General features: G+C 46.9%; 1 protein-coding gene across 3 annotated transcripts in view; it reads right to left on the bottom strand.

Moving 5' to 3' along the window:
• The window catches only part of hk2 (hexokinase 2), a 43,157-nt gene that overhangs the window by 12,278 nt on the left and 6,350 nt on the right, over positions 1-24,529 (bottom strand). For 2 of the 3 annotated variants that reach the window (XM_084468444.1, XM_084468443.1), the window contains exons 5-16: positions 23,633-23,728; positions 23,126-23,225; positions 21,218-21,401; positions 18,190-18,351; positions 16,160-16,393; positions 14,687-14,991; positions 10,194-10,342; positions 9,677-9,796; positions 9,445-9,540; positions 7,885-7,984; positions 4,492-4,675; positions 2,547-2,702 (exon numbers count right to left, since the gene is read on the bottom strand). In XM_084468444.1, the coding sequence (XP_084324570.1) occupies positions 2,547-2,702; positions 4,492-4,675; positions 7,885-7,984; positions 9,445-9,540; positions 9,677-9,796; positions 10,194-10,342; positions 14,687-14,991; positions 16,160-16,393; positions 18,190-18,351; positions 21,218-21,401; positions 23,126-23,225; positions 23,633-23,728 (1,886 nt within the window). Of the gene's footprint in view, positions 1-2,546; positions 2,703-4,491; positions 4,676-7,615; positions 7,985-9,444; positions 9,541-9,676; positions 9,797-10,193; positions 10,343-14,686; positions 14,992-16,159; positions 16,394-18,189; positions 18,352-21,217; positions 21,402-23,125; positions 23,226-23,632; positions 23,729-24,529 lie in introns of those variants that run through there. The other variant, XM_084468445.1, reaches the window with a different exon arrangement.

Here is a 24,529-nt window from a genome sequence, read left to right as displayed (position 1 = left end):
AGCGGTCAGTACGGTGATTGGCTGTTGAGTGCCGGCGGTCTCCGTGAAACTCATTCGCAACTTCCCACAAACGAGCCCACTAAATCAACGAAAAATAAGGAAATAGCCTAGGCTACAAATTAAGTCCTATCAAATAGTTATGGACAGTGCAGTTAGCAGAATACACGCACGATGACAAGTTTGTGCAGACCACGATAATGACGTTGTATGCACGTTAAAAAGAGAGCCAAAGCAAACAATAAAAATACGTAAATTGCATTATATCAAGGAAGTAATTAAAAGCACCATGCAAACTATTATCCAATGAGCATATTTCCAGCACTAAAAGTTTGGGCGTAGCCAGAGATTGTAATTAAGGTGCGCCTGTGAGAGTTTGGGTGGCCTCAAGTTCAGTGATTTACCGGAACGCTATTATAACTGCTACAAGTGTCCAGTGGAAGCCAGGGTCCGGAGCGATCGATACGACCATCCTGAAAGCAGCCCTGGCTCTCCACTAAATCACTCCACGCTGTACATGGGGGAATGAAATGTATGGATATAATCGCAAAATCCAATAGGGGGGTTTCCTTCACAGCCCCGCTTCTGTGGTAGCGAATGCGTGGACCTAGACCGGTCACTACGCAGTCCTAGTGCAACGCGCACCGCGCTCTCTGTCACATTTTGCTTTAAATCGAAAGAAATCGTTGTAATGAATTAATTCTGAAAATATTTAGGTGTGCCAGGACCACGCTTGGGTGTCCCAGGCACACCCGTGGCTACGTCACTAAACACTTTAAATATCAGCCCATACCACCGTTCAAGTCCTCCTATCATGATGAATGAAGGAGAAGACAACGTGAAACGCAAGCGAAAGCCCAACTGGTCCGACTCCCGACTCCTTACTGAGCAGATTATAAACTCAATACAATAAATTATCTTACAATAAATGATTAGATAGTAATCATAAGTAAGAGTAGTTATAGGCCTATTATTTTTACTTCAAACCATTTATTTTTTATTTGAAATAAATAATGATGATTAAAGTGTTGTATTACTGTTAATACATGAGACAAATAATGATGGGTTAAGTGATTTATTTATATTTATATATTAAATAATTAAGGATGATTAAAGGTACATTTGTAACATTGCCCCCGTGTGTTTTAACAACTGATGGTTGCGATATTCCTAAATCGTCGTCATTGCAAAGTTGCATTTTCCCTGTTGCTAAATAAGAGTGTTATTCACTAATTCCACAACAAGTTTGATACCCTCACGATTTTGCCTATATCGCCTTATCAATTCACAGTCTTCCATTGTCTCCAAAACATTTCGTCTCGCAGCCATTTTCCGATTCTTTGTGAATAGGTCTTACTGAGTTAGGAGTCCTCTCGAGGACTTTTAAGCTCTCCTAGACTTAGGTGCTACTTTTAGGCCTAAAATACTTTGTGAATTGCTCTTAGTGAAAAAAGTTAGGAGTCCTAAATTTAAGACTGACACGCCCATTATTTTTAGGAGTTACTCCTAAATTCGCCACTTATGACCTACTTTTAGCCCTAAGATTCTTTGTGAATACAGCCCCTGATGTTTTCTGTTTTTCATAGTGTGGACCACTATGGAAATAAAAGTCCTGGACTTTATTGTGTTTTTATCCACATGTTTGATACAATTTAATAAATCAAAATCAAATTGTTTAATAAAATAATAAAAACTTTTGTACCGAAAAACATACCGAACCGTGACTTAAAAACCGAGGTACGTACCGAACCGTGACTTTAGTGTATCGTTACACCCCTATTGCATAGCACACTAGCGGTTAAAAAGCCAGCAAAAATAAAGAATAAAGAATCAATATCTCGTAGACTGATCTATCCATCTGGTTTGACAATCCCACTTGACATAAGGCCGAGGGAAGGGAAGGTTTTTTTATTGAATTGCAATGGCTAATCAAACTCACACCTGGTAGTAACACAGCGCTGTAGCAACATATGAACATTAACTATGAAGAAAAAATACAAAAAGGTGCACTTTCTTTTCTACCTCTTACACACCCTAGAAACGATACAAATTATCCTCCAGAAGGATATCAATTAACGTTACAGGCTAAAACACTTTGACATTGTTAATATGTGCTTATTGCTTATGTACAATGCAAACTCTGTTTGCCATGGCCGAACCTGATTACCTGATATATTGCAGCAGTATATCAATTGAGATTATGTCTTTAAAACTGCTGTTGCATATGTAGCAGATATGACAACTCATTGGTTCCGTCTCGTACATTGTTCTTTATTCTACAAATAAAGAATCACAATCGTCCTCCACAGAGAAATGATTTAGTAAGAGGAGACACACACAGCTAAACGCAATCTAAAAGTGATTCGGCTTGTATTTATTATTTTAAGCAAAGTAGAAATGACCAGGGGCAGGACAGTAAACTGTGTTCAAACCATAGCCCTCTACAGAGGCCCAATGTCCGAATGTCCAGTAACCTTAGAAAAATCTATAATAAACATTGGATGGTTTTAATATTGAGCTCTTGTCCACGTAACCGTTAAGAGGCTCACCTCTCGATCTGGGACAGGAACTTGGTCTCGAAGATGCCCCGTGTCTTCAGCCTCTCGGTGGGCTTGCCGCAGAACAGCAGGCCCTTGGCGGTGAACTCTAGCAGCACGTTCCGCACAATCTCACCCAGGTACATGCCACTGATCATCTTCTCGTACCTGAGAGAGAGACAGAGAGACAGTGACAGAGAGACAGGCAGAGGGGCAGAGAGACAGAGAGACAGAGAGACCGAGAGACAGGCAGAGGGGCAGAGAGACAGAGAGAGGGGCAGAGAGGCAGAGAGAGGGGCAGAGAGACAGAGAGAGGGGCAGAGAGACAGAGAGACGAGCAGAGAGAGACAGACATCGAGTGGTGCAGAGAGACAGACAGCGAGAGGGGCAAAGAGGCAAATAGAGAGACAGAAAGAGAGAGGGTAACATGACAAAGTAATGGTAAAAGACGAATGACTATAAACCTAACAGATCATAGTTGGAACTGTGAGAATAGCGACTAGTGTCGGAAACCAAGTCCTTTTTATATTGTGTGCCATTTGTCTAATACATGCTATACATCCTATCCTCCTGACAAGGACATATGCTCCGGCAAAGCACAAGCAATAGTGCTCTGATGTCATCGCTGACCCTTGAGAATGCTCCATGTACCCTTGAGCACACGCACATTGTCATGGCACATAAGATGGCTGATTGCCTTTCGCCTCGCTTAGGACACAATAGCAATGTGGAGGTAAACGGATGTAAATGAGATATAACGTTGTCTTCACTCTAAGCAGAACATTGCTCATCCGACGGGTCACGGTGCCAAAACAGCAGCAAAACGTTCTGCAGTTAGGGAAAAACAAATGCATGATGGTATTGTGAGTAGCATTAGTTCATCTTTGCCATTAGGAGCAAATGAGGCGTGAAGTCAGGCATAAAGAGAAAAGGTAAGACCATAATTAACCTAATAGAAAGTGCATATGGCTTTTCTTAGAATAGACGCAACAGCACTATGAAACCCAGACAAAGCCTAGCAATAGCATGAGGCCATTACAATTGAAGTGCCTGCTGCAAGACCCTACTGGAATCAGGGATCACACCAAGTCCTCCCCGAGTGCACTATATTATCATTTCCCTGCATATATATTTTTTTCCTTTTGCATTTTGTACTTTTGCACATTTATGCTTGTTTTTAACTCATATTCTATTTGTAACACGGTGTCTGCTGCTGCTGGAAGTGCAATTTCCTGAGGGAACCTTCCAGAGGGATTAATAAAGTTCTTACCTATCCATCCATCTAGTGAATTTATTATAATTATTAATTTTAATAAAATTAATATTATTGGATATAGGAGGAGCGGGCTGGTTACATTTATGTGGGTTGGGGGTGTGGTTTAAATGTACAATGACCCAGGCTGTCCTAGAGTGACATGTCTGTCAACCAATCACGAATGAGTTTCCTGTTTAAAAAGTAGGCTTTTCATCCAATGCTGGGGAGGAATTTTAGGCAGGGCAAAGAAAGGCCCAGGGTGCCAGCCAACCACAAATGATTTTCCGTTTTCTTTACATCCAACCCTGGGTGAGAAAATCCATCTGGCCAGCTCGGTTTCGCTGCTATTCATATGCTAATCGGGGCCATTAACGCCTCCGCAAGAGAGAATCCGTATCCGACGAAATGAGGCAGTCAAAAACATGAAGTGATGCGACGTGACAATTCTTGTTTGCTGGCGAAAATTGGTCTGGTTTGCAGTAATTTCCTGACCTGCAAGGGGACGGGAATCCCACTTTTCACCCAGTGTAGTGAGCTCCATGAGTCCATGAGCTCCATGGTGTCTGTGTGCAAGGCTGACCGAGCCTCTCCTCCCCCCCCCCCCCCCCCCCCGACTCTGGGAGGATGGAAGTGCATCGTCTCATATTCAAAACCCACGGCGGCGGCGGAGGAACATGCAGCCCTCGACCCCTCCCTCTGTACCTCTGCTTCCCGGGGTTGTTGGAGCTCTCGTCCACGACGCGGTCGAACTCGGCACACAGCTCGTCCAGCTCCCCGCCGTCGCCGAATGCCCCCCACTCCATGTTGACGCACATGCGGCCCTCGTCGCCCTCCACCAGCTCCACGTTCCGCATCTCCTCCATGTAGCAGGCGTTGGTGCCCGTGCCTGGAAAGCCCCGGTACAGGACGTGTCATGTGCATCTCCACCCCGGAAAAAATGTGGCTTCCAACAACAAAAAAGGATCCAGGGGACGAAACCCTGAAGGCTCAGTTCTGGTTCCACGTCGACGCAAACGCGACGACACACGCAGACGCTTTCGACGCAGTCGTGAACCGGAACGGTTTTGGTTCTGCGTCTGGGTTTTAGTGAGCGGACCGATCACAGCCCCTTTCGCTGCTGCGTCGCCTCGTCGCAAGGTTACAATTTTTTTGGCAGGCGCCGCGTCCGGCCCTCGCGGTGGACGCGTCGACGTGGAACAATAACCAAGCCTTAAGGGCCCGGTGTACTGAAAACAAAAGTTGAGTTTCTCATTCGACCGTGATATTCAATGCAAATAGATAGAAAATGTAATGAGTAGCATCTGTACAGCCGTAAGCAACAGAGGATCTAGTAGCAGGCAGCCGAGGCTGCGCTGTCTGTGGAGCCCTGGTGAAGGAGACAAACGTGGTTTATCTAAGGGCCTAAAGGACGATCGGGATTGGAACATCCCATGCTTGTCATTTGTGTCTGAGAGCAGAAAGGCCTACTTTAATGAGTTTGCTCCAAAAAGCATATAAACAAAGAAACTTAAGATAGCAGCCTAGTGGCTGTATAATAATTAAAAGATGATAAGAAGATTAAAAGAAATCTGAATTTCATCTGAATTTGATTGGGCTGATTCACTTGAAAGGACGATAAAACAAATGAATGACAATGTCATTACTTATTAAAATGTATTAATATGTATTATTATTGTATTATTACATTGTGCGTTCGGGGCTATGGACTTTGAAACAGGGGCAGATGGTAATTCCCTCAAACAACTTCTCTTCAGGGCGGCGTGCGGCTCAAGAGGTAGACCGGGTTGGCTGGTAACCCGACGGTTGCTAGTTCCATACCTGGCTCCTCGTAGCGTGGGAGCGTAGAGTTGTCCTTGAGCGAGACCCATAATAGTTCCCTGAATAGGTGAATGTTATGCAGTATTGTAAAGCGCTTTTAAATGCAGTAAGTGCTAAAAAAAAAAATGCAGTCCATTTACCATGTTCAACCTTCAGTGCGGGCAGGATAATAGATAAACACTAAATGAATTGGATGAAGTGAAGTCATTTTTTCCAGATACCGAGCAGGATCCGACACAATAGCCTAATCTTGAATAAGTGCAAGTAGACGTAAGAATTGCACTCATTCAGCTCCCAGCCCTGTAGCCTAACAAAGGAGAAAAATAAATTGTCTATTGAAATCTTGGCTGCTGCTACACACCAGAGATGGAAATTTGTTTGCCCACCAGCCACTGTGGATTTAAAAATCGACCAGCCACTTCTTATAGGCAATATTTTTTTTATATATATGCGTTAATATTAAACAATATAATAGTAAGAATAGCTTTTTCATACACATTATTTTTTCCATCAGAAGTGATTTCTACAATACACAGGTATCTGCCATGTTAAGTCATGTTAATTCAAAACATTTTATATTTGAACACAGACCCCCCCTATGGACTAAAAGTTATATCACAGTATGATTTGAGACATAGACGGTATTAACGGTATTATATCACAGTATGTTCGTTTTATCTTCTAATTTCTATATAAATGCTTCTGAAGGGGTATCAGCCAATCAGCGTTCACTCCCTGAGGGACGTAACATAACGGCCAATCAGCGTTCACTCCCTGAGGGATGTAACATAACGGCCAATCAGCGTTCACTCCCTGAGGGACGTAACATAACGGCCAATCAGCGTTCACTCCCTGAGGGACGTAACATAACGGCCAATCAGCGTTCACTCCCTGCGGTCCAGAGTGAATCGCAGCAGGAGGAGAAAGTGGTTGTTGCCGTTTGCGGACTCCCGGAGCTCTATATCTAAATAATATTATATTATATGATATTATATTATATATAGGTATCTTTATAATATAATATATAATATCACGGCCAAAAGCTGTGTGCGCCTCCGGATGATATTATGAATTAAAGACTGCGCCGGGTTCTGGGACGTCTCTGGTACTTCCACAACAAGTAAAGTGGGGGTTATCTCGGCCATGGGGGAGAAGGAATTGGGGGAAAGGAACTTTGGCTTTGACTCTCTGGAGTCCAGATTGAACCGCGACTTCAGATCGATGTGGAAGGACCTTAAGTCTTTAAGATAGCTCCAGGACGCCCGCCAGAGCTCCCGGAGTGTTCTAGAATATCTTATAGAACACGGCCAAAACTCGGCCTGTGTGCGCCTCTGGAGTGTATTATGAATAAACGACTGTGTCTCTGGCACTACGTTGCTTCTTTAGCGCTCTTTAAGTTAAAAAAAAAACAAAAGAAAAAGAAAGCGTTCATCTAGCCTACCGGTCACACGGTGACGTCAAAATCCATATCGTAGCGCAAATTCACACCGGTGTACTCTCTATACCGTTTATACTGTACAGTACACCCCTAGATATGCAAATCCGATCTGACCTATGCCCGCCACTGTGGCGGGCATAGTGACACAATTTACCCGCCAGCATACAAATCTACCCGCGTGTGGCGGGTTTCAATTTCCATCCCTGCTACACACAGAAGCTATACCAAATGCACAAAACGCCCCAAGCATTGGACTCTACCATTGTGTTTTTTATCTCTCAATCATTTAAGGTCCTTTTGTTTGCGTTACAGTTGTACAAATGATATTGGATGAGAACAATTAGGACGCCAACATTCCATCTGCCTCCTGGAGCTTTGATGTGACAATCTATCTTCAATATGTTAGTTATCTGCCAAAGCATCCAGCATTTAGTCAGGGCCGAATAACAATATCACTCATGAATGGTGAAAACGTAGCCACATCGTTAGCTTCTTTTTTTTCAAAATCACTCAAGTCTTGTACTTGCAGGTTGTGACAGCCAATTCATGTGCAAAGCTGACGTGGCGTGACATAATTTCCCTATACGCTCTTCTTGGTAAATGGTCCTCATGTATTTAGCGCTTTTATCCAAAGCGCTTTACAGTGTTGACTGACATTCACCCATTCATGCAGACATTCACACACTGATGGCGGAGTCGACCACGCAGGGGTCCCCCCCTTCTTCTTCTTAGATAACACAATTGACTGACGGCATCAGGGGAGGGGGCGTCTGCCGTGCATCGCCTGCTTATCACAGCGCAGCGCGTCACGTGGCGCGAAGAGGCGCGGGGCCGCTCACCTACGATCAGGCCCACCTCACACAGGGGGTCCTCGTAGCCGCAGGTCATCATGGTCCCCACGGTGTCGTTGACCAGCGCCACCACGTCCAGGTCGAACTTCTGCGGGCCGAGAGACAAGAGACAAGAGGGAAGAGACAAGAGGGAAGAGACAAGAGGGAAGAGACAAGAGGGAAGAGACAAGAGACAAGAGACAAGAGGGAAGAGACAAGAGACAAGAGGGAAGAGACAAGAGACAAGAGGGAAGAGACAAGAGGGAAGAGACAAGAGAGAAGAGACAAGAGACAAGAGGGAAGAGACAAGAGGGAAGAGACAAGAGGGAAGAGACAAGAGGGAAGAGACAAGAGACAAGAGGGAAGAGACAAGAGAGAAGAGACAAGAGGGAAGAGACAAGAGGGAAGAGACAAGAGAGAAGAGACAAGAGGGAAGAGACAAGAGGGAAGAGACAAGAGGGAAGAGACAAGAGGGAAGAGACAAGAGAGAAGAGACAAGAGACAAGAGGGAAGAGACAAGAGAGAAGAGACAAGAGGGAAGAGACAAGAGGGAAGAGACAAGAGACAAGAGACAAGAGACAAGAGGGAAGAGACAAGAGGGAAGAGACAAGAGATGAGAGGGAAGACAGACAGACAGACAGACAGAGACACTTTATTAATCCCTCTGGAAGGCTCCCTCAGGAAATTGCGCTTCAAGCAGCAGACGCCAGGTTGCGATAACACCCCTTGCTACGCTGTACACGTCCGTCCGACGGATCCCATTGACTTTGCGCGGGGGGCTTCGCTCCCGAAATGCATTGTGGGTCCGTCCGTCTTATCGGCTCCGTCTCTCGCGTCCAACAGTTGAGAAAAGCTTCACTTTTTCAGGCAGCGACGGATCCGTCACCCAATCAGATCGCGTTATGCAAATATATACGCACATGTCCAATTGTGCACTGTCCAATGAAATCGCCTTTGTTATACAACCCCGGGAAGACACAGGGATACGTCAAAAAGCCGCCATCCGTCGACGGACGTGTGCAGTGGGCGAGAGGCGTGAGAGTTAAAATGCATAAATGTGCAAAAGTACAAAATGTATATATAAAAAAGGGAAATAATATGCAAGAAGAATACTATACAAGCCAATATTTATGAGGTAGTGCTTAAACAGTGCATCAGTGCTGTTGTGTTTGATATGCAGTGTTATGCTATGTGGTGGGTGTAGTGTTATGTTAGGTAGTGTTATGTTAAGGGCAGGAGGTACACTTTTTTAATTTGGTAGCACTGTAAATAGTAAATGGTAAATGGTCCTCATTTATATAGCGCTTTTATCCAAAGCTCTTTACAGTGTTGACTGACATTCACCCATTCATGCACACATTTACACACCGACGGCGGAGCCGGGGATAACCTTGCGGTTACCAGCCGACCCGCTCTACTTGCTGAGCTAGTGGCGCTCCTGTGTGGAACAAAGACCGGCAGCGATCTTTGTTCTTCATTAAAAGGGCCGGAGCACACACAACAAACAAAAACATGTGCAAGGAGAATCGTCCGAGGCCGAGCTAATCAAAAGCTGACAGAGCCGTGAACCTCTTTACGGCGAATGGCGTCTTTCAGCAGCGTGACCACGTCCTCCCCCTCGCAGCCGCTCGCCTTGAACCCCTTGGTCCATCTCAGAAGGATCCCCTGAACAGAGCGTTGGACAAAGACGGCGACATTAGACGTAGTGAGTAGTGTGGTGTGGTGTCGTGTTTGGCCTTCATGATGGCCACAAAAGGAAGGATGCATCAATGAAGTCGCCGGCTGTTGTGGTGCAGCTCACCTGATCCAGTTGTCTCTGTTGACAGGGGAAGGAGAAGGTGAAGCCCAGGGGGAGGACGGCCCCCTTCATTCCCATGTACTCCAGGAAGTCTGCGATGCACTGGACGATGTGGTCGAAGAGCTAGAGGCCACACACATCGCACACACACACACACACACGATTCAAGTTAGGAAGTACCACATTAACAAATCTGTAGTCATTAGGGGTGTAACGATACACTAAAGTCACGGTTCGGCAGCGTGGGGGGGCCCCCCTGAGGGCCAGTGTGTGGGGGCCCCCCCCTGAGGGCCAGCGTGGGGGCCCCCCTGCTGAGGGCCAGCGTGGGGGGGCCCCCCTGAGGGCCAGCGTGTGGGGGCCCCCCTGAGGGCCAGCGTGGGGGGGCCCCCCTGAGGGCCAGTGTGTGGGGGCCCCCCCCTGAGGGCCAGCGTGGGGGCCCCCCTGCTGAGGGCCAGCGTGGGGGGGCCCCCCTGAGGGCCAGCGTGTGGGGGCCCCCACGCTGAGGGCCGATTGGGCGTACCTCCTCTCCGGTGCCCTGCATGGTCTCTTGGGGGATGCTGTAGATCTTGTTGTGCATCTCTACGTTGCGCTTCTTCCCGCTCCGCACGCGCACCAGGAGGACTCGGAAGTTCGTCCCCCCGAGGTCTAGAGCCAGGAAGTCCCCGTGTTCTGGTGGGAACGCAAAACGCACACACACACACACACACACACACACACACACACACACACACACACACACACACACACACACACACACACACACACACACACACACACACACACACACACACACACACACACACACACAGTCTCTCACACACAGTCACACACACACACACACACACACACGTCATTTTGGCATTTGCACAATGCCACCTTGAGAGTTGAGTACATCATGATTGTAATCATCATTGCGCTTGTACATCTTTCTTTACAGACATTTCCGGATAGAAGCAGATGCACAAACAAAATAATGACATAATAGGCTGAGATGTCGTGGTGGTGCACCCTATGTATTTCGCTTTCATCTTTAGCACCTCATAATAGTAGATAATAGTGGATTCTAAATGACTAAATTTATATAGTGCTTTTATCCAAAGGGCTTTACAGTGACTGAATTCAGCGTCACAGAAGTTGAATTTCCTTGTGTTCCCGCTGTGGGATTCTGGACAGCTCGCTCTGATTATTAGTTACATCACTCCAATTAGCAATCAGTCCTAGGCACGACAGAAGCTACAGCTGCGTGCACCCGGCACATCGAATCCGCATCTTCAGACTTGTTCCTTGGTGACATCAATGGACGACGCAGACTTAACACATGAGCAAGGCATCAACAGTAGGTGAAATGCAACTTCAAGAACACATATAACACCACCTGTTAGCACAGCAGACCCTAGAGTGCATCTTATGCATCTTATCCCTGCCTACTGAACTAAATGACATCAGAAAAACCAAGCTGTCAAGTTGTCAAGTTTAACCCCACCTCCATCAGACTACTCAACTCCTCGGTTGTTTTAGTAGTTGAAATGGTTTCCAACCACTTAGTGGACCGCGCAACACATTTAGAATCAGACTTGGACACTTCCCACATGTTCTAATGCAATATAAATCGCACAATGTAAACAAAGTTCAAGGAAAAATTTAAATTTCTCATCCTCATCGTCATCCGCTTATCCGGGTTCGGGTCGCGGGGGCAGCAGCTCAAGCAGGGGGCCCCAGACTTCCCTTTCCCGGGCCACATTGACCAGCTCTGACGGGGGGATCCCGAGGTGTTCCCAGGCCAGTGTTGAGATATAATCTCTCCACCTAGTCCTGGGTCTTCCCCGGGGTCTCCTCCCCACTGGTCGTGCCTGGAACCCCTCCCAAGGGAGGCGTCCAGTGGGCATCCTTACCGGATGAACCACCTCAACTGACTCCTTTCTAAGCAGAGGAGCAGCGGCTCTAATCCGAGTTCCTCCCGGATGACTGAACTTCTCACCCTATCCCTAAGGGAGAAGCCAGCCACCCTCCTGAGAAAACTCATCTCGGCCGCTTGTATCCGTGATCTCGTCCTTTCGGTCATTACCCATACCTCATGACCATAGGTGAGGATAGGAACGAAGATCGACCGGTAGATCGAGAGCTTTTTCCTTGCGGCTCAGCTCTCTTTTCGTCACAACGGTGCGGTAAAGCGAACGCAATACCGCCCCCGCTGCTCCGATTCTCCGGCCAATCTCACGCTCCATCGTACCCTCACTCGCGAACAAGACCCCGAGGTACTTGAACTCCTTCACTTGGGCTAAGGACTCCTCCCTACCCGGAGAAGGCAATCCACCGGTTTCCTGCTGAGAGTCACAGCCTCAGAATTAGTGGTGCTGATTCTCATCCCAGCCGCTTCACACTCGGCCGCCAGCCGATCCAGTGAGTGCTGAAGGTCACAGGCCGATGATGCCATCAGGACCCATCATCTGCAGCGAGCAGTGATGAGATCCTCAGATCACCGAACTGCAACCCCCCCCCACCACGACTACACCTCGATATCCTGGCCATGAATATCACAAACAGGATTGGTGACAAAGCGCAGCCCTGGCGGAGGCCAACACCCACCGGGAACGGAACTGACTGGCTGCCAAGAACGCGGACACAGCTCTCGCTTTGGGAGTACAGAGGTTGGATTGGCCCTGAGGAGTGAACCCCTTACCCCGTACTCCCGCAGCACCTCCCACAGTGTCTCCCGGGGGACCCGGTCATATGCCTTCTCCAGATCCACAAAACACATGTAGAGCGGATGGGCATACTCCCAGGCCCCCTCCAGGATCCTTGCGAGAGTGAAGAGCTGGTCCGTAGTTCCACGTCCAGGGCAGAAACCGCATTGTTCCTCCTTTCCAGCACCTTAGAGTAGACTTTCCCAGGGAGGCTGAGAAGTGTGATATCCTGGTAATTGGCACACACACTCTCTGGTCCCCCTTTTTGAACAGGGGAACCACCACCCCGGTCTGCCACTCCTTTGGCACTGCACCAGACTCCCACGCAATGTTGCATAGGCGTGTCAACCATGACAGCCCCTCAACACCCAGAGCTTTTAGCATTTCTGGCTGGATCTCATCGATCCCCTGGGGCTTTGCCACTGCGGAGACGTTTGCCTACCTCAGTGACCTCCACCAGGGAAATTGACGACGATCCAGCGATCAACCTCGAGCCCTGCCTCCATCATATAGAGGGCGTGTTGGTCGGATTCAGGAGTTCCTCAAAGCGTTCCTTCCAACGTCCGACTACCTCCTCAGTCGAGGTCAACAGAGTCCCACCCCTTACTGTACACACAGCTCGGATGTTTCCCCCGTTTCCCCCATCCTGAGGCGCCGGACGGTCTTCCAGAAACACTTTGGTGCCGACCGAAAGTCCTTCTCCATGGCCTCTCTCCGAACGTCTCCCACGGCCGCCGCTTAGCCTCCGACGCGGCAGCGGCTGCAGCCCTCGGAGCCCACCGGTACCGCGCTACTACTGCGTCAGCAGTCCTCCGTGATAACATAGCCCGGAAGGACCTCCTCCTTCAGTCGGAGTTGAAATTTGAATTTAATTTAATCTTTAAGGTCGGTGCATTGTATCGTAACATTTCAATTAAATACTTAATTGATCAAAATCCAAATTTTCTGAAATTAGCAGCAAAGCGTGGGTGAGGTAGATGGGGCGAAATAGTTTCCAGGCAAATTGATACACTTTAAATATGAACAGTGTGATGAACAAGCATTGATTGGCAGCATGCCATTCAAAGAGCCAAAGTGTCACCTCACCTAGGTGTGCCCTTAGGCAAGTGAACCAAACAAAGCTTATTAAAAGTGTAATCACTTGTTTCTACGCCACCAGCGTTAAGAGCGTTGTCACACACACACACACACACACACACACACACACACACACACACACACACACACACACACACACACACACACACACACACACACACACACACACACACACACACACACACACACACACACACACACACACACACAGGGAATCTGAAATGAATACAGGAGCGGGAGGAAGAAGAGGGGACTTGGTACAACCCTGGTACAGGTCCACTTGAGCCCACAACGGACCACCGTTAGAGAGACATTAAGCTATAGAGTGGCATGGAAGCTAATCAATACTCTTTGTAGGTTTAAACAGAAATTCAATCAATGCAGTGGAATAGAAAAATCTATATTGCCAAGCATCTATGTCAACCGTTTGTTGCAGAGACAGTGTAAAGAGAACTGGGAATATGGATTATAACTAAAATGCTCCGGTAAAAAAAAAAATGAAGATAATGAACTGATAATTACCAACGTTGTCTTTTTTTTTTTAATCCTATATTTAATCCTCAGTTCTCCATCCACCAGTTTAGGTACTAGGTTGTTTTTCTTTACAGCTACTGAAAGCTACTGCAGTTCTACGCTCTCATCTCTCTTATAATTAGCTTTGCCCAAAGTAAAAGAAGCAGCGGCCATTTGAAGCAAAGCGATGCACGCGTGGTGGTTAGCTTTTCAGCTGTCCGCTGGTGGTCTGAAGTATGGCATAGTATGTTTATCTCATTCTAATCGTTTTTTATTATATTTTATTTCAATTGGTAAATTTATTTGTATATATACACTCTTGTTTCGCACTCTTTTCCCACTGCACTGCTGGTCACTTGTGAATTTCTCCTAAGGGGGATTAATAAAGGACTATATCTATCTATCTATGTATCTATCTATCCATCCATCCATCCATCCATCTATCCATCTATCTATCCATCTATCTATCCATCTAACTATCCATCTATCTATCCATCTAACTATCCATCTATCTATCCATCTATCCATCCATCTATCCATCCATCTATCCATCTATCCATCCATCTATCCATCCATCTATCCATCTATCCATCCATCTATCCATCCATCCATCTATCCATCTATCCATCCATCTATCTATCTAAGCAGCTGAAAAGCTTCATGCCTTTCATGCCTTCAAGCTCCGAGCCTTCTCCAGCCCGCCGTTCCCCCAGCTCACCTGTGCCGTCGGGCGTGGCCCGCACGTAGGTGGGCAGCATCTTGAGGCTGGCCCGCTGGTGGCTCTCCTTGGCCAGCCCCTGCGCCATGGCCTCCTCCAGCCTCCGCTTCACCTCCAGCAGCTGCTCGCGGCCCAGCCGCAGGGGGTCCAGGATGCGCTGGCGCTCGGCGTGCTGCACGGCCAGCCGGTACGCCACCGCCGTCACCATGGCCGCGCCCTTGCCGCTGCCGTCCTCCGAGCTCAGGAAACGCACGTCGCAGTCGGGCGCCAACCGCCGCACCATCTTGTGGAGCTTGCGGGCGAACCTGTGAGGCGGGAGGTTGGGTTGGGGGGGGGGGGAGGAGGAGGGAGGGAGGAGGGAGGTGGGGGGGGAGGATGATGAGAGTCAGTGGGACTCGGAGGTGAGGTGCCGACGACAATCAGAGGGGCTCCTCCATATTGGCATGCTGTTGTCATGGCGAAGAAGTGCCCCCCGAGATAAACGAAAAGATGGAAGACGAATCGACGGAAAGAAGCCTCGTTCACCTTTCCCATCGAACGTCCATTTACAAAGCCTGTTGATGCATCACATAGACACTGTGGACAAACGGATCACAACCAGGAGACATTAATTCACAGCGCAGTGTGACTCATTGAGCTGCTCCACTGGTCATTGGAGGAAACCGACGTGTGATTGTGAAGCGAAGCGTGCTGGGTCACCGGCTCGAAAAAAAGACACAGGGCTTTTGTCGCAGCGCATTGTGTGACACGGAACGGATTATGGATTATGTGACCGATATTTTCTTGTGCCCCTTTCATGGTCCACAGGAGAGGGGGCTGTATGTAGTTACTGTGGGAGGGGGGGGGGCTATATGTAGTCACTGTGGGGGGGGGCTCCATGTACTCACTGTGGGAAGGGGGGGGGGGGGGGCTGTATGTACTCACTGTGGGAGGGGGGGGCTCTATGTAGTCACTGTGGGGGGGAGGGGGCTCTATGTAGTCACTGTGGGAGGGAGAGGGGGAGGGGGGAGGGGGGAGTGAGGGAGAGGGAGGGGGGGGGGCAGTGCTCCATGTACTCACTGTGGGAGGGGGGGGGGGGCTGTATGTAGTCACTGTGGGGGGGGGAGGGGGAGGGAGGAGGGGGGGGGGGGGGCAGTGCTCCATGTACTCACTGTGGGAGGGGGGGGGGCTGTATGTAGTCACTGTGGGGGGGGGAGGGAGGAGGCAGTGCTCCATGTACTCACTGTGGGAGGGGGGGGGGGCTGTATGTAGTCACTGTGGGGGGGGGGGAGGGGGAAGGGGGAGGGAGGGGCAGTGCTCCATGTACACACTGTGGGAGGGGGGGGGCGCTGTATGTAGTCACTGTGGGGGGGGGAGGGAGATGGGGGGGCAGTGCTCCATGTACTCACTGTGGGAGGGGGGGGGGGGGGGCTGTATGTAGTCACTGTGGGGGGGGGGAGGGAGGGGGGGGGGGGCAGTGCTCCATGTACTCACTGCGGGTGGCTCTTGTAGACGGAGCCGTCCACGCCGATGGTGGTGCGGAGCTTCTCGGCGGCCTTGTTGTCGCGGATCTGCCGCAGCACGGACACCAGCGAGGCGGCGCAGAGGTGGGCGGAGCGGGTGGACACCACCTGGCACACGCGCTGCGCGGCCACGCAGTCCTCGGCTGACGGGCTCAGGCCCAGCGCCCGCAGCAGGGTCTCGGCGGCCAGCAGGCCGGCGTTGTCCCTGTTGGGGTGGGGGGGGGACGGGGGACAGGGGACAGGGGTGGGGGGTGAGGCATGTTGAGCGCAGTGGAAACTACGGGCGGATCAATTAATCGAATTCAAAGTGAGCGACGGCGATGTGATGACGGAGCGCGATTTGCAAAAATCGCAAAAAGGCTCTCTGGTTAAAGAAAGGAAGGAAAAAGGAAATCTGTAAGTTTTGCATTTATTTTTCGTTCACAATTGAATAGTTAAATAAAAGATGTTACAATGTCAAATCTCCAGATATAGACTGGTATGAACCGGAGGGTAGGGCTGTGCAATTGATCGAATTTTGATCACGATTTCGATTCTTGGGTCAAACGATCTCCAAATTAATAAAATCGAGTTGGAACGATTCTTTTGGAAAAAAAAATAATATATATATATTTAGATTCTGAAGTTCAAGACAAGTTAAATGCATTTTATTTTCAAACTCAAAAAGAGTCGTTTGAAGAATCGTGATTTCAATCTTGCCCAAAAAAAAAATTGTGATTCTCATTTTTTCCAAAATCGAGCAGCCCTACCGGAGGGCATGTCATGCATGTCATCGTCCCGCCACACCCTGGGTTCATCTCATCTTTCTAATCTGAAGATGTGACAGGTTACATCCAACCCCGTGGTAACATCAACTCTCACAATAAGGTGGGAGAATAACCAGAGGGAAACACTTTTGATCTACACTCCATAATCACGACTTTTCACCAGCCAAATTGGATCACACCTTTGAAGCATAGAAAAGGGATAATGAGGTTCAGTGATCTTTATGTAGATAGAACCTTTTCTAGTTTTAATGATTCACGTCAACTATGATGTAACATAAGGACCTACAGTATATGCTACTTTCAAATTATTAATTAATATTAATTCAATCTCTAATATTAATATTATTGAAACCTCATGAAGATTACATAAAGTCTGGAAACCCAAGGTTTTATTTTGCCTTATTTTTATTATTACTATGCATAATAGTAATTACTACACATAATTCCATCAGGTACAAAAAATATAGATAAATAATGCATTGGTAATACTGTTTACAACAATATTGTGCCAATAAAGCTTTTTGAATGGAATTGAAACGGCGGCATCTGGTGGTTGTGTATACAGCCACGCAGGTTAGAATGCGCGAATGCTTCTTGTCAGCTGTGCCCCAAATAAGAAGATCCATTTGTATTCAAATAAATAGTGAAAGTACAGACAGGAAGACTTCTCTGTGTTTTTCACTCACGAAGAACATCATCCAGAGATACACAATAATTCCCTTTACGGCTGCTCACTTCTGTTTCTTTCAAGTGCTAACTTATGTACACTACCCCCCCCCACCCCCCTTCCTATTTTGTTAAGCGACCTTGGGTACAGTGAAAGGCTCTATATTAATCCACGTTATTATTAAACCCACCTCCACCATACAGAGAGGTCCATCATGCAGCCTACGCTCAGAGCATCAGCAGCTCCAGTCCCTTTCAAGTATATAATTATGGGCGGCATTAGCTCAGGAGGTAGAGCGGGTCGGCTGGTCACCGCAAGGTTGCTGACTGCTCCTGACCCGCTGGCTGTCGCCCTGCGTGGTTTGACTCCGCCGTCGGTGTGTGAATGTCCAACTCCACAAGACCCATACCCCCACCTGTCAAATCCCTACCCAAACATGTCTCAGGCTCCACCACCTCCACCACCTATCCCCCCCCCCCCCGCTGTAACTCCATCCCCCATATCCCCTCCTGTCTCTCCCCCACCCGTCACTCCACCACCTCCCATAACCCCCACCCACAGCCTCACCTGTCATCTTCGATGGCAGAGACGTGGCTGGTGTTGAAGTGGCCCCTGGTCAGTAGGCCGGGGGTCACCTGACCCTGGAAGATCATCTGGTCTTTGGCCATCTTCACCAGGATGAGGCGAACCAGCTCGCCCATATAGAAGCCACTGATCATCTTCTCAAACCTGCGGATGAGAGACAGAGAGCAAAAGATGAGAAAGCGAGATGTGTTCAGTATCGATGATGAGGGCATAAAATGCCTTGTCAAAAGTTATTCAAGCGTTTTTTTGGTAACATTTTTGAACAAAACTTCTCATACATCTGTCCGTTTACAAAAAGCCTGCCTTAGTTCTGGATGAATAAAACCCAATCAGTTCCTGCTGTGCAAACTTGAAAATATGCCACCACAGGTTGCTAATCAAGAAGGTTTCACACAGGAAGGACTGGCAATTATGGAGCAGGTGTTTGACAGTTGGTTGCACATTGCATCGCACTATTCACACGTTGAATTCTAGACAGACTGGGAACAGACATGGAAGCAGACTTTTGCTGGGATACTTAGACCACATTAGACATGCAGGCCCCGTGCTCCACCTAAAAAGAAAAGTTTGTAAATCAAATGCACCAGATATGCCAGGCAGTGTGTAAATGGTAAACGGTCCTCATTTATATATAGTGCTTTTATCCAAAGCGCTTTACACTGTTGACTGACATTCACCCATTCGACCCAGTCGACCACGCAGGGCGACAGCCAGCTCGTCAGGAGCAATTAGGGTGAGGGCGTCTCGCTCAGGGACACCACGACGACACTCAGCTAGGAGGAGCCGGGGATCGAACCAGCAACCTTGTGGTTACCAGCCAACCCGCTCTACCTCCTGAGCTACTGCCGCCCCATGTGTGTGTGACACCGGACACACAGGTTTTGTTTGGTTGACTTGTAGGCAAAAGTTAAATAGCTCAAATACTTTAGCAAACTGACATAATGATAACAACAATTATAATTGTACTCATGTAGATACATGAACAATACAAGTAACAAATTGCTTGATGGCATGGCATGACACTAAATAACGATAGGCTTACTCTGGAGTACTACAACTGAATGCAAATCATACAATTGATATACTAGTGTGCTTTCTGTATGGCGCCATCGAAAGAGGAACTCAAAAAAGCGGTGGGCTTAGCTGCAGGAACAAGACATGTTACACTGCTCTTTCCTGTGTCCATGGTAACCCATACAGCTGGACATGAAAAGTAGTATTTCGAGTGTGTCTATTTCAGTTTTCCAAAAAAAAAAGTGGCAAAGCCACACACTTCTGTGCTCACTCCCTTAAAAAAAAACTTTAAAAAAAACTAAAACATAGACAGAGAGAGTCACCATGTTGTTTGTTCCTATGGCTGTGTTGATTCATTATCGATTCTCCACGACTCACCCGATATTTGAGTCCGTGACTGGACCTAACTGAGTCTTTGGCCAAGACGGCCAAGTTAAGAGTTTGACGAGGTTAGAGATGAGACAACAAGAGCAGAACTATTTAAACAATTGCTTGGCCGGTAGAACTTTTCTCTATTGCAGGTACAAGACAAAATTATTTTGCACCTCCATCTTTCACAATTTGTTAACTTGGGCGACTCATTTCTCCAAATACCTGCTTATGGCCCAGCATAGTTGATGTTGTAGGAACCTGGTCCCAGGATCATTACCCTGACGTTTAAGGGCAAAGAAATGTTTTCCGTCTGGTTACTCGTTATCGCTTTGCATGTATTCTTTATCCAGCCCATTTTATTCTTCATTTAACCTACACACACACACGACAGTAGACACACGACACTACAAAAGGCGATTATAAATGGCAGCAGTCCTCATCTACGGATCTATTGAACCGATTGATTAACTTGGTTGATTTTTTTCTTACTTACTTACTTAAAGAAATTTACCATCATTAGCAGCGGTTCAAAACAAGCCTTTTCTTGCAATCCAATCATACAAAATCATCAGTCTCCATAATGACTATGTACCAGGGGATATCACCTGGTCCTGTATGTACCAGGGGACATCACCTGGCCCTGTATGTACTAGGGGACCTCTGGTCCTGTATGTACCAGGGGACATCACCTGGTCCAGTATGTACTAGGGGACAACACCTGGTCCTGTATGTACCAGGGGACGTCACATGGTCCTTTATGTACCAGGGGACAACACCTGGCCCTGTATGTACTAGGGGACAACACCTGGTCCTGTATGTACCAGGGGACGTCACATGGTCCTGTATGTACCAGGGGACAACACCTGGTCCTGTATGTACTAGGGGACCTCTGGTCCTTTATGTACCAGGGGACAACACATGGTCCTCCATGTTCTAGGGCAGGGGTTTTCAAACTTTGAGTGTGTGTGGACCACTTTTTACAATCAAGGATTTCCGCAGACCATCCCATGTTACACATAATAAAATATGTCTACACACTACCCGAATTACCCGCACCTCTTTATAGAGCATTTACTAGCACTATATGTAACAGAGCATCAGTGCAACAGGCTTGTTAAAAGAACGTTTACTGCACGCGACGGCTGCCACGTATTTAATGTATTTATTAAATATGAGGACGTAATCAGGTTCATTTGAACACCGGGCTTATATCCACAGCAGTGATCCTTGTGAGGAATCTGGCTTGTAGACGCCTGCGACTCACTGTCAACCTCTTCATCGTTGGTTATCTCTGCCTCTTTTGTCTTCGGAGAACACTGCTGCCATCCAGCGATCCACCTCGCGGTTCTGAGCACTGAATTTCAAAGTTCCCTCCTGGCCACTAGACCAAACATTCTGGAACGTTCTAATATTTTGCACTAGGATATTTTAGTAATCAACACAATACCTTCAATTTAAGTTAAATTGTATATCATACATACATATTTTAAATTTTTTTTAATGAAAAATATTTTTAATGAAAAATATTATTTCATATTTTTGTTTACTTTTCCAAGGATCACCTGCAGTACCGTCACGGACAACCCACAGTTTGAAAATCACTGTACTAGGGGACAACACTTACAGCTGCCCTCCGGGGTTCAGCGAGCCGGCGTCGATCTCGCGGTCGAAGGCGGTGCGCAGATCGTCCAGCGCCCCGTCGTCCCCGAACGCCCCCCACTCCATGTTGACGCACATGCGGCCCTCGTCGCCCTCCACCAGCTCCATGTTGCGCACCTCCTCCATGTAGCAGGCGTTGGTGCCCGTGCCTGGAAAGTAGGGATGTGAATAACTCAAATTTTTCATGGTCGAATAATCAGTGGGTGGTTATGAACGAATGATCGATTATTCGATGTGTGCCGACATTTACAAAGGCAGCCGTGGATCATCGGCAAGAAATCACTTAATATCTTAAACGCAAAAAAAATAACTTTAACAGTGATCAGTGTTTGTGTTGTAATAGTGCTACAGAACCAACATTAGTTCCGTCCGTTAATTCTTGTTTATTTGAATGGGAAAAAAATGTTAACGGTCCAAATGTTAAAAATCGACTTTGACCCTCGGGAACGAATAATCGAATAATCGAATATTCTGACCCATCCCTACTGGAAAGACACCCGATCAGACGAGCCCCGGTGACAAAAGCCGGGGGGCAGGTTCCGGTGGCTCACCTCACGCTAGGGCTGTGCGATTATTAATCGAATTTTGAAATCACGATTTCGATTCTTGGGTCAGACTGATCTCCAAATGAATAAAATCGAGTTGGGAACGATTCTTTCGAAAAAAAAAATAATAATATATATATATTTTTTTTTTTGATTCTGAAGTTCAAGTTCAAGTTCATTTCAGTGAGTTCTGAGTATGATGGGCCAGGCCAGTCCTTCCAGCCTTAATCCATTACTGGATCAATTTACAGAATGCAATTTGTTGAGTGTCGTTTACAAAAAACGTTAGATTAAAAATGTGTCAGTGCACTAAACACGAGAAAGTTAATTTAAGTTAATTTAAGTTGTCTTATTTGATTTTCTAGTATATTTATTTTATTAATTGAAAGTTTTATAGAAATTACAGAACAGCTGGATACATATTTATTTGTACATTATTTTCAATTTGAACGTTTTCTATTTTTTTATTTAACATTTTGTGTAGTTTAAGAATTTTGAAAACTCTGTTACAGTGAGTTGTTTTTTTTGCCGAAATGCCAAATAAATGCATTTTATTTTCAAACTCAAAAAGAATCCTTTGAAGAATCGTGATTTCATTTGACCAAAAAAAATTGTGATTCTCATTTTTTCCCAAAATCGAGCAGCCCTACCTCACACCTCACACACTGCTGCGTCGCCTCGTCACAAGGTTACAAATGTTTGGAGGCGCGCGGTGGACGCAGGGAGGGTCCGCGAGGGACGTAAAGGGTCCGTAAAGCCCCTTGCGCTGCCTCGATGTGGAGCCATAACTAAGCCTTTACTTGCTCACCACTTGTGGGCCGTGTGCCCTGCAGCGGACCCAGGTTTGATTCTGATCAGAACGTCCCACTTCACTCTCCCTCTCCCCCCACTTCACTGTCTGAGGTCACTGTCCAGTCAATGAAGTCACAGGGACGCTTGTCACAATACATAAAACTAAATACTTAAATGTTCTCAATTTATAAATACAGGCACTTTGGAGATTATGAATATCAGATTGGAAATATCAATTATTCTCGGCAACATATGCCAGTATGTGTTGCCAGGAGAGGGAGTATAATCATTGCACTGGCCTATAATTACTGGCCTTCATCTGCTTTGAGACTCTAGACTAAATATAGGATATAAACAGTTAACAAAAAAAAAAAACACAAAACGGAAATGCACATAATTACAAAGAAAAAGAAGACTGCAAATCATCCAAGCAGCATGCTATCCAGTGAATCTCAATGGCAGAGGCTTGTTAACCGGGATGAGCGAGTTGCACGACACCAGAAGACAATTACAGAGCTGGAGCCCGGAGCTCTTACCGACAATCAGGCCAATCTCGCAGTGATGGTCGTCGTAGCCACAGGTCATCATTGTGCCCACTGTGTCATTGATCACGGCGACAATGTCAATATCAAAGTCCTGGGATTAGACAGACACAGATGCATGAATAGAGTAGAATAGATTAAGAGATTCCATTGATTATAATGCTACCTGTGATGCGCCATGGACAAGGAGCGGTGGGCAATATGTGGAATAATGTGGAATCATGGAGAATTTTACTGAATATAATATAATACTTTCCTTCAGTCTGAAGGAAAGTAGACACATACCAAGATAATCTTGGTATGTGTCTACTCTCCTTCAGACTTTATAATCCTATGTATTATATTATATTCAGTAAAATTCTCCATACCAAGAGAATCTTGGTATGTGTATAAATATATGCTTTTAAAACAAATTGCCCTACCTAGCATTAATGTCATCCAAACGATCCGGATCACTAAAAAAAAAAAAAAGAGCCGAAATTCCCATCACTTATCACTCACCCCTCTCTTCTGGATGGCGGTCCTCAGCACGGCCACCACGTCTTTTCCCACTACTCCACTTGCCCTGAAGCCCTTTGTCCAGGAGACCAGGACACTCTGCAGGAGGAACGGGGAACAAACAAGAGGCTTAAGCGCAGGTTACACTTCGACAACCACGTAATGCGCTATCCAACTGCGTAACCACGGAGACCCCTCGACCCCCCCCCCCCCCCCCCCAAAGTTCTCCGTCGTGGCACCGGATACGCTACGCAATTTCCTGATCCCGATCAGTAGTAGGGTTCACGTTGTGGTAGTAGGAAAGGTCATTCCGGAAATTGTGTTTTTAGAGGACCAATCGCAGCCCTTGCCGTCTCCGTTGTCGCTTGACGGAGTGACGGACACTCGAGAAATATTTCATGCAGTCGGAGACGACGGAGAGGCTCTCCGGCGACGCAGAGGGCTCTCCGGAACCGACGTACAGCACTTTACGCAGGAGTAAAAATTAGGCTTTAGACCTGCATGCAACACGTTACCTCTTTCCCATCAGTATTAATAAAGTACTGGTACTCTGAATCTCTCTCTCTACTCTGAGATGCATCAAATTACATTTAGCATACATTGTGATACCGTGTTTTGTTCTTATGATGTATAACAATGCACATGTGAGTTTAGCTGCCGATGTTTATTGAAGCCGGGCACTAGAACAAACAGCATCTAAAGTATTTTTCATCACGTATCCACCAGACGTACATAACGGCACATCCAGGGCCCTTCTTAACACTTAAAGAAAAGGTTTCTTATTAATTGTATTTCCAAGACAGAAGAAGCAGCTGCCTGCAGGTAAGGAGATCAATTATTAGAGTCGTGTGTTAGAAATGTCAAAGCTGTATTTAGAATCAATCATTAGCTCTCTTCCTT

This window comes from Micromesistius poutassou, assembly GCF_964030765.1.
Source record: "Micromesistius poutassou genome assembly, chromosome: 5".
Classification (NCBI taxonomy): domain Eukaryota; kingdom Metazoa; phylum Chordata; class Actinopteri; order Gadiformes; family Gadidae; genus Micromesistius; species Micromesistius poutassou.
This window is presented reverse-complemented; position numbering and strand designations above follow the sequence as displayed.